The sequence below is a fragment of the Herpailurus yagouaroundi genome, unplaced genomic scaffold (assembly GCF_014898765.1).
Source record: "Herpailurus yagouaroundi ecotype Mexico unplaced genomic scaffold, PumYag 77, whole genome shotgun sequence".
NCBI classification, from domain to species: domain Eukaryota; kingdom Metazoa; phylum Chordata; class Mammalia; order Carnivora; family Felidae; genus Herpailurus; species Herpailurus yagouaroundi.
Window position 1 is genome coordinate 24,019,237 of NW_024412388.1, and position 14,378 is coordinate 24,033,614.

At 57.4% G+C, this 14,378-nt stretch overlaps 1 protein-coding gene across 6 annotated transcripts in view; it reads right to left on the reverse strand.

Moving 5' to 3' along the window:
• The window catches only part of COL16A1 (collagen type XVI alpha 1 chain), a 50,422-nt gene extending 44,271 nt beyond the window's left edge, over nucleotides 1-6,151 (reverse strand). For 4 of the 6 annotated variants that reach the window (XM_040467605.1, XM_040467574.1, XM_040467589.1 and 1 more), the window contains exons 1-5: nucleotides 4,113-4,219; nucleotides 2,066-2,140; nucleotides 1,839-1,956; nucleotides 837-960; nucleotides 248-514 (exon numbers count right to left, since the gene is read on the reverse strand). In XM_040467605.1, the coding sequence (XP_040323539.1) occupies nucleotides 248-514; nucleotides 837-960; nucleotides 1,839-1,956; nucleotides 2,066-2,140; nucleotides 4,113-4,185 (657 nt within the window). In that variant the 5' untranslated portion in view covers nucleotides 4,186-4,219. Of the gene's footprint in view, nucleotides 1-247; nucleotides 515-836; nucleotides 961-1,838; nucleotides 1,957-2,065; nucleotides 2,141-4,112; nucleotides 4,220-5,804 lie in introns of those variants that run through there. The other 2 variants (XM_040467595.1, XM_040467612.1) reach the window with 2 other exon arrangements.
• Between the last annotated feature and the right edge of the window lie 8,227 nt (nucleotides 6,152-14,378).

The following is a 14,378-nucleotide window of genomic DNA, read 5'->3' on the forward strand; positions in this document are numbered from 1 at the left end:
AAGGAACTGACCAGAGCAAACAGTATGGAGAGATGTAAAGGAAGGTAATACCATAGACATTTCTAGGGACCAGATCATGAAGGGCCTTGCATGCGAGGTTAATATGTTTAGGCTGCATCTGGAGGGCAGTGGGGAACCACGAGAGGATTCTGAGCAAGGGAAGGACCTGGTCAGATGCAGATTCCCGGGAGCTCACTCAGGCTCCCAGAAGGCGGGAGCAGAGGCCAGAGCCCGACCTCGCACTCACCGAAACGGGTTTCCCCTGCTCGGCATCCAAGCCCAGAAAGACATGGCCCACAGGCCGCATGGGTCGCCGGGGCCCCAGAGGCCGAGAGGAGGCTGAGGTGCAGTCCACGTGCACGGAGGCCACGCGTCCAGCCACACTCAGCACCAGCTTGTGCCAGCGCAGGTCAAAGAGCTGGGGCACCGGGAAGATGCAGGACACAAAGTCACCATCTTGGCCGCGGGCCCGGAGCTCCAGGCTCCGCTCTTGACTGTTGACTTCCAGGGAAATCTGTGTGGAATTGAACAAGGAAAGGACAGAGAATCAGAGCCCCAGGGCCCCCAGTATGGCAAAGTTCGGGGCCCTCGAGGTCATTTCACAGGAGGGGAAACTGAAGCCCAGAGAGAGAAGGAAGCTGGTGGGGGTCACAGAGCAGTTCGCCCTGAAAGAAAGGCATAGGTGTCGCTGGGGCAGGGCTAGCCTGGAGGGTGGGCGCCGGGATGGAGCAGAGAGGCCCCAGAATTCACAAGCTGGGTCAGAGGCTGGGCCGGACTGGCATGCTAGATGCCCCAAGATCCATGGGGGGGGGGGCGGGGCGGGGGGTCCGGCTCACCTGTGGGTACCCGTCTCCATCGGTCACTTGAAATAAATACCACGTGTTCTGGCGGGTGTGTTTCTTCAGCAATAGTGTCAGCACCAGGGCAAACTCATCAGGGAGGCCCCGAGGGAATACTCGTCTGGGGGTAGAGCAGGGAGGGGACCCTGAGGCTCAGGTGAGAGGCCAGCTGCTGCCCACCCTGGGCCCTCAGGACCGCCGAACCTGCGTGGGACACGCACCGGCCCCCTCCTCCAAACCGACACAGCCATGGGCATGTCACTCTACCGACAGTTATTGGGTGCCTACTATGTGCCAGGTGGGTCTGGCTGCCGGGGATAACAGTGGTGAAAACACAGAGAAGGAGAAGGTGCCTGCCCTCGAGGAGCCTTCAAGTCTGATGACGGGTTGGGGAGAGGTAGGGCCCTAAACACAGACTCCCCAGGATGGCCATGTCACCATTTCATTACAGTTGTACTTAAGTTCTTCCAAAGAATCCAGGATGCCCTGGAATCCAGAATAGCCGGGGCTGGCCTAGGAGAAGAGGTTTTGGAGAAAGCTAAAAAGCATGCAGCCCGACAAGAGCAGGAAGAAAGAAAGAGGGCCATTTTGGAAGATAAGGCTGGAGAGGGAAGGAGGGACTAGACCTCCCTGAGACTTGTAGGAATTTGAACTTCACATGTGGGCACATGTAGGTGTGTGTGGGCACACACACACACACACACACACACACACACAGCTCTTGCCAGGTTCCCACACACATCCTGGAGTCCTCACAGTGCCCTTAGGGTACAGACCTGTCCCCCGACTGCTAGCCAGAAAGAGGGGAGGGACAGAGGAGAGGGTGGGCCTGCCAGGCATCTCCTCTGTGCCTATCCTGTAAGCCCCCGGGGGTGGAGACCAGGTCGACCCCTGGCAAAGGGTGGGATAAAATGACCCACAGGGGCCTCTGGGTTCAGGCCCCCACGTCCAGAGTTGCTGGGGAGCATTGATTCCCAGTGGTCACACTGGGGCCTTTACCGCATGGGCTGGGTGAGGGGGGCTGCCCCCAGTCGCAGGATGAGGGGCCCCTTGGGGTTGCGGATCTTCTTGATGGCAGATGTTTTCAGGAGGTTGAGTCGGCGGATGAGATTAAAGCCTTTGGGGGGAGACACCAGATGAAGAGCTCAGCTGGGCAGGTGAGGAAGGGGTAACAGCCACTCCAGGAAGACGTAGAGGAGGGACGGCTGAACGAGATGGGCACTCACCAGTCACGTTAGTCGATACATGGCTTCTGTGTTCTAACCTGAGTCCTTCCTGGTGTGAAGGTGGGCATTGCTCACCTGGAAGAGAGTTGGCAGTGGGGCACTCAGTAAGCTCTGGCTGAGGTGGCTGTACAGCCAGGCCCTTGGGAAAGCTGGAGAGAAGCAAGTTTTTATTCCCCATTCTGGACCTTTAACCAGGCCCTGCCTTGGGGCTGTTTTTACCTCTTGCCTTCTGACCCTGGCTATCCCGGGAGCCAGGAGGACCCCCAGTATACAGATGGGAAGACCGAGGCCCAGAGATTGAGGCTGCGCTCAGGGCCACTGATTTCACAGCAGAGCAGGACGAGAACTCCCGGAACCCAAACCCCCGAGATTTCAGGAGGCAGGTCAGCAAGAGAGAGAGCAAAAGAAACTCGGGGCAGCCCTAGAACTCAGACGGAATGGGGGCTGGATATATACATGTGCTCCCTCCTTGATATACCCTAGTCGGTGTGCGTGGGGAGGGGGGGTGCAGAGAAACACTTCGGGGGTAAAGAAAGCTCACATTATGCATGCCTGTGTTATATACAAGTACATTTGCATGTCTGCACACGTGTGACTTGGGGATACCCGTGCCACCAGAGATGCCACGTGCAGCTGGTACACGTGTTCTCAGCAATGGCTGGGGTTTGCTTCCTACATCTAAAGCAGAAAGGCAGGCCAGACAGAAGACTTGAGTCAACAGAATGACTTTTCACCTAGATAATAACTACCTTATGAAACAGTAAGAAGAGACTGAGGGCCTCAAGAGACCACAAGCTAAAGGGAACCTCTAGGACCTTGGGGGTCCAGACGGGGTATGGTAAGTGGGTAGAGGCTCCTAGAGAAGGAGATAGCTTAATTAGGGTCTTCAGAACCCTGAAGGGACAGATGGGCAACTATGGGGCTGCCTCCTCTCCAGGCTGACTGAGCAAAATGTTAAGAAAGGTGCTATAACAGGAGTTAGAGGTGAGAGACTCCAAAAGGCCTTCCCATCAGTGCAGTTGCGGTAGCTGGGACAGGATAATGAGGACAACTCCTAGAAGCTGGGCACTGGACTCCCTGGCTGCCTAACTGAGGAAGGAATCCTGGATCTCTAGGCCCAGTGACCCCACTGGAGTCTCCCTCCCCCAGGTCTGGCCAGAAAGACTATCACTGTCTTCAGCATCGGCAGCAGCAATGGGTGACTCACCCTTGGCCATGGGCCCAGATTCCTTACAGATGTTGAAACTCTCTGCCCCATCCCCCAGGCGGCCCGGTAAGGGAGAGAGCAAGGCACTCGCGCATACAGGCAGAAACACACATGTACGCACACAGCCCTGCAGGCAGTCACGTGCACCCTGGGGGCACACCCCTCTCACATCTGCACCTTGGTTTTTGTGCCGCCCTCAGCTAGATGAGGGTTCTAGGAGTTCTATTTCTGCTCAGCGAGGCAGCTAAGCTACGAAGCCCAGAGGGCACCCAGCAGGGCAGGGCAAGTTGCCCGGTCAACTTCCTCTGGCTTTGGGCCCTGGAAAGCTGCACCCTCTGTCCCATCCAGCGTCTGGGCCTCGAGGCGGGCTCTTCATCCAGGATCCAGGGCCAGCCGTGTGGAGGAGGAACACGTGGGCTGGAGGACGGATTCTCCTCCATGAAAGGCACTGGAAGGGCTTGGGCCTCTCTCAAGATGCAGCTTCCTTCTGCAGGAACCTCACCGGCCCTGCCAACGCTCTGTGCACACGGTGAGTTTACGTGCCGGGAGGAGAGTTGTTCTCTCGCACACGGAGACAGAGGGATATGTACAGAGGCACAGAGAGACTCTGCGATGCTCAGAGATACACAAACATGCAGACAGAAACACACATACATACACTCTAGCTCACACTGCACAGGCTCACGGGTGCAAACACCTCAGACCACCCTGAGCCCAGCCTGGGACTCTTACAAATGCCCACGTGATCGAGGCACGGGGTCACATATGTACACAGGGCTCCTGTATCTCAAGGAGCCGGTCATAGGCCTATGGCACCCTGAGCCTCCTGTGTCATCTCACCTGTATCTGCCCCATGGCTGCAGGCGGCCCAGAGACTGAGCAGCCACAAGCCAGAAACCCAAGGTGCCCACATCCTGATCCAGAGAGGTCGGCCACAGCTGCAGCACCTGAAAACCACAGAGACTGTGAACACGGATTCCTGAGTTCACGCAGCATCATACATAGGCGAGTAGCAGCCGGCCCATGGGGCCCAGGCCCTAGTACTGGGGTGGCAGGAGGTCTGGCCAGGCACCCGTCCCTCTCAGAGGCCCAACCACAGGCCTTGGGCTAGGCTTTTCGCCAGGGTGATATTCAAAATATTTAACCACTGGTATGGCACGGACACCGACCAGCCAGAGCAGAATGCTGGCCGGAGCATTGAGACTGGGTCCAGGCGGTATCTGATGGCGCCAGTGGATAGTTGCTGCGTGAAGGAGAAATCTAGAGGGTCCTAGAAGGCCAGGTGAGTTGGGATAGGGAGGGGCCTCGAGACAGAGACTATTTGCCAAGACACTCGGAAGTATTTCAAGATCTTAACCGCCTGTGCATATACTAGCCTGGTACCTGGCTAGCTGCACCCAGCTCAGCCAGGCAGCCCTGCCAGGCACCCACAAGGTCAGAGGCCAAGTCTCCTAGAAGGTATCACAGAGTTGTGTGCGGGCCAAGGAAGCTTCCCCCCTGGGTACAGTGGGTGGGAGAGCAGGTCGCTGGGCTCAGGACCTTGTTGCCAACCTCCCCTGCTGATGGATGCTCGTCTCTTAGTTTTATTAAACCCTGATGGATGGGCCCAGATAAATCAATGCAGGCTCAGCGAGCGGCCAGGAGAGCCATACATCATCCGGCCTCCCCCGAGACGGGCAGCTCGCGCGGGCACACCCGGAGTCATTCGTGTGTCAGCATGACACATGCCGGCACACGGGCACATACACACACACACACACACACACACACACACACACACATCTGTGCCAGTGCATGCATGCATCCAAACCTACCTGCACACCGGCATCCTCCCCGAGACACATGTTCACGGATACACCCTGACATACGCACGTGCCCATAGCCAGCCTGTGACCGTCCCTCCGGTCGGCCCTCCTGCCGGGAAGTTCTTGTGCAAGTCTGACCTCGTTCCTCACCCCCCCCCCCAGCTGTTACGGAATTCTATCACCCTTCCTGAATAGGGAGTGAGCACAGGAAGAACCCCTCACCTCAATACTTTTGGAGATAGGACCCCAGACCCCTTGTTCCCGGGGCAGAACTGTTTCTCCGTCCTACTCATCCTTCCTCCTAGTGGGGTGCACATCCCATCCCTGAACCCTGTTCCGGCCTCCTAGTCTCGCCAGTCAGTGGAAGAGCTACCAACCGCGGGAGGCATGTGGACGCATGTGGAGGCGGGAATATCAGTGTGCCTGTGTCCCCTTCCGACTCCTCCTCTCTAGCCTCCATTCCCCTGGGCCCCAGCCACGGCAGGGGCTGCGGGGACAGGAGAGAAGCTTCCTGAGGATGTGATCCCATCCCAATACAGAGGCGCAGGTTTGGGGGCAGGGAGCGAGCAAGCGAGCGCAGACCTGGGATGGAGTTTAGAGCTCCCCTACAGAGAAGGCGACTGAGGTCCAGAGAGGGGATGCCATTTGGCCCAGGTCACACAGCACGTTGGGGGCCGCCGAGTCCCCAGCCCCCCCACCGGAGGCAGCCCACTCCACCCCCACTTACCGTGGCTGGGGATCCCCCACCTCACTGAGTAATGCAGGCAGCCCAGGGCAGCCAGCCAGGGGAAAAAGGGCCTGGGATCCTCAGGCCCGCTGCGAGGGTCCTCGGTCACTTCTGGCGGCGCGGGGCCCCCGGCTTCCCAGGTCGCAAGCTCCTGGGGCTGAAGGCTGCCCCGCGAGCCAGCGCGCGCCTGTCTGCCGGGGACCGCCGGCCACTCCGGGTGGGGGAAGAGGGGCGGTTCCAGGGGGCTGGGGACTTGCCAGGGCCGCTAATGGAACACAGCTGGACCCGCCCGCCGCGCCGGAGGCGGGAGGGAGGGCCGGGAGGGGGCTCCGGCGGTGGCAGAGGCGGCCGGCGGGACGCAGAGCCCCGCTCCCGGCCTGGCCCCGCGCCCAGGCCCGCCCCGCCCGCCTCCCCGCCAGGTGAGCGAGCGAGCGAGCGAGCGAGCGGGGCGGGGACCCTGCGTGCCCGGAGCTGCCCGGCGAGGGGGACTCCGCAGCTGGCGGGGGCTGGCGGGTGGGCGGGGAATCCGGCCCTTTAAGGGCCCGGCTGGACGTGAAGGTCCTCCCCGGTGCCACCCCCTTCGCCTCTCCTGGCCCGGCCTTCAGAAGGCTGGGGCGGGCGGGTGGGGGGGGAGGAGTGTTGCGGGAGGAGGGGGGGGGTGTTGGAGACCCTCCTCCCCAGTTCCGTGGCAGCGGTGACGTGGCTGCTGCCCATGCCTCCTCGGTCAGCTTTTTCCAGCTTCTCAGCCTCACAGTCCCAGTTAGTCGGTTTCTCTCGGTTGGAACTGGGGGGGAGGGCCCCTTCGGGTGTGGGAGTGGGCGCTTCATTAACCCCTTCTGCTCTAGCCTCGTCCCCATCCCCCGGGAAGTGGAACCCAGCCAGCTCCCTTATTCTTCCTGACTCCGTGAGGTTAGAAGGGCTCCAGTCTCTGTCCTCGGCTCTAGCTTTGTGGCTTGGAACTTACTATTTGACTCCCTTTTTTCATCTGTATGATGAGATAATGACCTGTATACCGTTAGTCTGTGAAAGTGCTTATACAGGGTCTGGCACAAAAGAGCCCAGTATAGGGCGCCTGGCTGGCTGCGTCGCTGGAGCATGGGACTGTTGATCTTGGGGTGGTGAGTTCGAGCCCCACCTTGGGGGTAGAGTTTACTTAAAAATAATAAAAAAATAAACAAACATGCAAGAATAGCTATAACCCCCCCCCAAAAAAAGAAGAGCTGTAAGAAACTAGGTTTGTCAGCTAATAAAAATGGTATCAAAAAAAAAAAAAAAAAAAGAACTCAATAAATAATTCCCTGTTATTATGACTGTGAACACCAGCCAGGGGTGGGGGTAGCGGGAGGGAAGGAGGTCGGGATTCAAGCATCCACACAAGCGATGGGACTTCTGAGCAGAAAGGAGCAGGTACAGTGTCCCCTTCCATCCAGAGGCAGGGATGATCAAACCCTCCCAAGGGTCCCCTGCCCAAGGCAGCAACCAAATTTCTGGGCACCAAGGCTGAGGAACTACCCAGAATTGGGTTCAAAAGACTCATGAGTGGCTCAGTTGGGTTATGCGGCCAACTCTTGATTTTGGCTCAAGTCATGATCTCACGGTTTGTAAGGACGAGCCCCCGCATCGGGCTCTTGGGCTCTGTGCTGACAGTGCAAAGCCTGCTTGGGATTCTGTCTCCCCCTCTCTCTGCCCCTCCCCAGCTTGCCCTCTCAAATAAATAAATAAATCGGTTCCCAAGTCCTAGGAATGGATATGGAGGGAGGAGGGAGCAACTGGGGTGTCCTGACCAGGGGAGACTTCCTGTAGACACAACATGGTTGAATGGTAGCCCTGTGGCCCCATCTAACCCGGGAGAGCGGGGAGCAGGCCTGGGATTTCCCGCCTTAAGAGCCAGAGGCGCTGAGTCAGCGGAAACCCCAACCAAGGCCACAAGAGGAGCCCCACTGTGGTCCCAGCCCAGGGAGCCGTCCCAGATGTGGCTATGACAGTGGTGGGGCCTGGGAAATGCTGAGCTCAGCAGGCGGGAAGTGGAGGGGTGGGGCTTTCTGGGCACTCCCCGCCTGAGGGGTGGGTAAGCTCTGGCTCTGCCTCGGGGTAGGGTGCTGTCCCAGAGGAGGGCACTTGGGAACTAACAGGCAACACAAATAGGTCAGGGTCTGTGCCAACTGAACTTCACAGAGGCTAACTCCTTGACTCCTCACAACCACCCCAGGAGGGAGAATTCTATTCTTGTTTTTCTTTTTTTAAATGTTTTCAAGTTTATTTATGGGGCGCCTGGGTGGCTCAGTCGGTTGAGTGTCCGACTTCAGCCTAGGTCATGATCTCGCCGTTCCCGAGTTCCAGCCCCGCACTGGGCTCTGTGCTGACAGCTCAGAGCCCGGAGCCTGTTTCAGGTTCTGTCTTGCTCTCTCTCCCTGCCCCTTCTCCACTCACGCTCTGTCTCTCTCAAAAATAAATATTAAAAATAAATAAATAAATAAATAAAGTTTATTTATTATGGGAGAGGGAGGTAGGGGAGAGGCAGAGAAAGAGAAAGACAGAGAAAGAGAGAGAGAGAGAGAGAGAGAGAGAGAGAGAGCAAGTCCCAAGCAGGCTCCGGAGCGGCCAGCGCAGAGCCTGACATGGGGCTTGACCTCACGAAACCGTGAGATCATGACCTGAGCCTAAATGAAGGGGCGGGTGCCTAACTGACTGAGCCCGCAGGTGCCCGAGGAGAATTCTATTCTTATCCCCATGTTACAGATGGGGAAACCTGGAGCATAGGAACAGCACAACTTGCCCAAGATCACATGGCTAGTAGGTGGTGGAACGGGGACCCACACCCAGCTAGTCTGGACTCCCAGCACACGTTCTTAACTACTGTGCCATCCCGGACAACTCCCACCTTTCCCCCCTTCAGAGTCGACTCTCCCAGGCAGGAAGGGAGGGCTGGACCCAGATCAGCCAGAGCTGGAGGGACCAGAGAAGGTGGAATGCAGATAACCCCTCGTGGCACCCCAAGGCACTCGCAAGAACAGCCAAGCCTGGAGATACTACAGGCACAGTCTGGAAACGTACCTACGCCCCTCCCTCCCTCTGACGCGTACGTGCACATATCCAGGAACATACAGATATGCTGTCTCACAACACACGTGTAGACGTCGCACGCAGATGTGGGCACTTATGCTTACACAGCCACATGCACACACATACTCCACATAAACAGACACACAGAGACGCGTACATGAGCACGTACGAACCCACAGAAATGTATCCCTGGACATACGCACGGCCCTGTGTGTACTTGAACGTACAGATACATGCAGGTACGCACATACACAGGGAAACACAAACCCGTGCCCACAGGTATCACGACTCACGTATGCAAGCAGAGAAGCCCGAGGATCTACGGGGCGCACACACATGTGCACATAGACACGGGCAGCTCCCACAGAAACCCCCCACTCACACACGGACACATGTACACACATACAGGCACACAAGCGTTGCTGACACATTTATATGCTTCAGCCCCAGAAAGCTCTACACGCCAGCAAGCAGGGTATCCTGTGGGGCTGGGCTCAGTGCCCTCACCCCAGATGGCATCGCCACGAGATAATCAACGCCGCTAATCGCCACCAGCTGCCCTGGAGCCTGCCTGCCGCTGCCGGGTGGGGCTACCAAGGCCTCCTGGGCCCCGGGTAGGATGCCCAGATGTCAGCTTGTGCCCAAGGGCCACCCATCCCACTGTCCCAGCTGGCCGTTGGGGAATCCCTATCTGGCAGGGGCAGTACATGAAGCCGGAGGAAAGTGAGAAGCCAAGATGGGGCCTGGTCCCAGGACAGGCCCCAGAGGCTCCCACAGCCAAGCAGAGGTGGTCTGAGCTCCACATGCACAGGTGCACACACATGCGCGCACACATGGCCACAACAGACCAAGCCACGCGCTCTTCTGCCTGGACTGTTGCGGGAGACTCCCAACCCCTACTTCCCACCCAGCAGCCATCCAGGCCGTTCCAGATCTGTACCTGTTGGGTTGACGCTCCCGCTCCAATTTTCCGGTTCTCATTTCGCCTAGAGTGAAACCCCAGATCTTTTCCCTAGCCTCACCCCAGAAGCTGTGGACCCCACTGGCTTCCGTTCTCAGTCTTGAATTCACCAGGTTGATTTTCCCTTGTACCAACCCCTCCCTCTGCCTGGGTTTGCCCCTGATCTTTAACTGGGCTGGCTCTTTGACAGGCCTCACCTCGAAGTCACCTCCTAGAATGGCCTTCCCCGTCCACCAGATCCAGAGGAATCCCCAGTCGCTCCTAATCCTGAGTCTGTTTCAAATGTCTGCGTAGCTGCGGTATTTGTATGTGTGTGTGTGTGCATGTGTGTGTACCGTCTTTCTCTACTAATAAGCAAGAAGCTCCACGAGGGGTCATATCCACTGGTACCCTTCACCGACAGCTTGAGCCTGGCACCCCAGAGGCATCCACTGGGGAAGTAGCGGGTAAATGCACACGGGCACCCTCCAGGCACTCAGACACAGACGCGCGCCCACAGGAGGTATCCCCCCCAAGCGTAGGCATGCAGGTACACGTGTGCAGAAATACCCACACGCACACAGCTTCTGGGCCGTAGAGGAGAAACTGAGACCAGAGCGCCAAGGCCACTCTCTGCCTCCCTTGGCTTCTCCGGGTGTCTCTGTCCATCTCTGGTTCTCTAGCCCGCCTTCTTCCCCGTGACTCGGGCCCTTCTGTGGCTCTCTGGCTCTCTCTTCTTGCCTTTGCCTCGCTGCTTCTAACTGTCCTGTGTCCCTCTGTTTGGGGAGCTGCCTCCCTAACTCCGAATCTCCGTCTCTCTGTGTCTCTGGTCTCTGTCCTTTTCCTTACACTTTCTGTATCTTTATGTCCCTCTCTCCTCTCTTTATCTCAGAGTTGCCCTGTTCTCTGCTTCTCTTCACCCGGCCGCTGTCTCTGTCTCTCCCTGTCTCTATCTACCTGCGTCTCTGTTTCTGGCTCTGTATCTCTGACTCTGACTCTGGTTTTCGTTCTCCCTCCCTCCGTCTTAAATCAGCCCTGCCTCCACATCTCCACGGCTGTCCACGTCCCTGTGGCAGAGAGACCCATCTTTCACCTCTGGTGGCAGCTTTATGGCCCCAGCGGCTGGGCCAGTGCTCTACTCTGCCGATGCCCACCTCCCCTGCAGGGCCGCGGCAACCTCCACACCGACAGCCCTGGCCCTGGCAGCATTTACAGATGCCCAACCAGGGGGCCTTATTTCAACAGCGCATAGCACCAGGCACCTGCTTGGTCTGACCACCCTGGAGCTTCTGGAGAAGTACCTGTACCTGTACCTGTACCTGGAGAAGTACCTGTTACACAGGTACTGACGGGCACTGATGCAGATGTGGCAACGGCCAGACAGGTGGACACCTGAGGGAGGAAGGGAGAACATGCCAGGCAGTCCTGGGCCCCAACTCGGTTGTCCCCTGGGCTCAGCGCACCTGTTCCGAGGGATCTTTGGGGAGGTAACAGGCACACAAGAGCCCTGGATTCCGGTCCTACCTTTACCCAGACCCTAGGCTCCTGCCTCCCCAGCGTAGCACTGTAGGATCCCCCATCAACCCACCTAACCTGGTGTGCGACAGCACCTCAAAGCACCTCGCCTGACTACTCTACCTCAGTCGTTCTCTACCGAGCCAGTTTTGCTCCCCAATTTCGCCATGTCTGGAGACGTTTTTGATGGTCACAACTTGGGGGCGTAGAGGCCAGGGATGCCGCAGAACATCCTACAAACACGCAGGGCGGTCCCTTCGTAATAAGAGACTTATCAGGCCAGAATGTCAGCAGTGCCCAGGTGGAGGACCTCTGCTCTACGCCACGGGGAAAATTCTGCTTCTCAGAATTCCCGCGCTCTCTGACCGCCCGCGGACTCTTCGTGCTCTGACCAGGGGTGGGGGCCGTGAGAAGACACCAGCGTTGATCCCGGCTCGGCCTTTAGTGGCGGCAGCTAAGATTTATTGAGCCTTTCTAAAGCACTGGGTGGCACCAAACGTAGAGAAACTCGTCTCAGTCTCACAATCATCCACAGGAGGCCCCGGGTACTATGGCGCTGCCCGTTCTAAGTGTGGGGACGCAGGCAGAGAGCAGTGCGTCATCAGCTCAAGGTCACATAGCTGGCAAGGGTAGAGATGGATTCGAACTGGTCATTTGGGGACAGACCCACAGGACAGAGCCCTCGCTGGGAACACTCCTGGGCAAGTCCTTTTCCATCTCTGAGCCTCCCCTCCCTTCTTTTTCCACCTAGCACGTGGGATCTCACTTAACCCAGCCAGCAGCCGTTGCAGGAGGTAAGGCACCGTCCTTACCTCTTCGTGGGCTAGAAAGCCAAGGGCTCGAGATTGAAGTCTCAAGGTCCTAGGGCTGGGAAGGGGTGGAGCAGAGATTTGAACTCAGCTCTGCCCGACCCCAGGGCTCCTGATCCTAATCAGTCACCTGCAATCGCCCCAGGGCTACAAAGCGGGAGGGCAGAGGTCCTCCAGCTTGGAGGACTCGTCAAAGACAGCAGCCCCCCAGGGTTTCTGATTCAGTGGAGTTTGCTTTTTGAGTAAGTTCCCAGGCCATGCAGATGCTGCTGGCCCAGAAACCGTATAGAGAACTCCTGCAGGAGAGCCTGGGATTAGATCTCCTGTCCCTGGGTTCAAATCCTGGCTCTGGCTGTTGCTTGCTTCGTAACCAGGGGATGTCGCCTAACCTCTTCCTCTGCAAAGCAGAGATAAAAGCAATATCTATCACTTAGAGTTTGCGGAAAGGATTAAGGGAGATAATGACAAAGAGAAAGGCACTTTTATGGTGCCGGCTATCTAGTAAATGCTCATAGATGTTCACTGGTAAAAGGATCCCCAAGCCAGGCAACTCCCCGCCTCCCCAGACAGACTGGAAGCTCCCGGAAGGTGAAGGACACTTCTTCTCCTGACTACCAGCCACGGCCCCAGGCCTGCGTGGAGGGGACATTTCAGAACAAGCACCGAAGGGGCGGTAGACGTAGCTTTCATTGATCAAGGCACCCCAGGGGCACCCTGGTGGCTCAGTTGGTTAAGCGTCCGACGTCGACTCAGGTCGTGATCTCGCAGCTTGAGATGCGAGTTCGAGCCCCACGTCGAGCCCCACGTCGAGCTCTGTGCTGACAGCTCAGAGCCTGGAGCCTGCTTTCTGATTCTGTGTCTCTCTCTCTCTCTCTCTCTCTGCCCCTCCCCCACTCGTGCTCTGTCTGCCTCTCGCAAAAATAAACAAACATTAAAAATTTTTTTTTTTTAAACAAAGAAAAGGCACCCCAAAGGGCCTCTACCCCACAGCACAGGGCCTCCAGGAACATGGTGAGGATAGGACACAGGCAGCATTGAGGACCCCCAGGCCCACCTGGCCCCCAGCCTTCCTCCGAGCTCTGCCCCACCCCCAGTAATCCCTTTCATGGAGGGTGGGAGGGGAGAGCGTTGGCCTCCCAAGACCCTGGTGGGAGACAGTTTGGACCAGTACCCGGGCCTCCCTTTGGCCACCAACCAAGGCAAGTCAATCGTGCTGTGCTGTGTGACTCTTAGCCAATCCCTAGTCCCCTCTGGATCTTAGTTTCTTCACTTAAAAATCAAACAAGAACTCAGCATAGTAGGTGAGGATGGGGTCTCCAGCCCCAGAATAATTGGGCTCAAACCCCACCTCACCACTTACCAGCTTTGTGACTTGTGGCAAATCACCCCACCCCTTGCGGGGAGCTTCGGTTTCCTTGTCCGTAAAACAGAATTGTTGGCAGCTCACAAGGGGGCACTGAAGGCTACGTGAGACGCCACGTCGAAAGTGCCGAGCTCGGTTCCCGGACCTCCGTAGATGGCAGCTATTCCGTACACACGATGAGAAAGGGTAACCCTCACCACCACGACACGCGCGAGCTCTTGGCAGGCTCTCCCCCCACCCCGCCCCCCAGCCCTCTACACTCTTCTTGAGACTGTCTTCACCTTCTTGCCCACTCTGGGGTGGGGGCCCGTCTTTCAGAAGAGGCACATCTCAACAGAAGCTTGGAAGAGGGAGCGGTGTCATCAGTTATCCGCCACCGATTTATCTGAGTGTCTTTGTGCCCTTCGAGACTATAAGCCATACAAAGAGCTGCTTTGCTACCATTTTATCCCCCAGAGCCTATGACAGACTAAGCCGCCTTATAAATATTTGCCGCATGAATGAAAGAAGGGGCCCAGCCCCTCTAAAGGACAAACTCCCCGCCCTGGAGGGCAGGCCAAGGAGTCTCCTGGGGGAGGTGCGGTGAGGAGGAGAGCATCCAGGGACTCCCAGATTCTTTCTTTCCATGCAAAAGCCTCAGACATTTGGACTCGTAAATTTCTTGAATCCTGGAATCTCTGGGTGGAGAGAAGCTTTGTTGTTTTCCAGCCCCACCTCCTTCCAGTGGTGCCCAGGGCTGGGCTGGGGGGGGGGGGGCCGCCCGGGAGGGGGGCGGCGCCTGTCAACCTTGGCAACTGGGCCAGGAAGGGAACCTAAGGGATTGGGCAGGGGAAGGGGAAGTTCAGGGTGAAAATTCAACTTTTTCATCAAGGCAGAAAATAAAA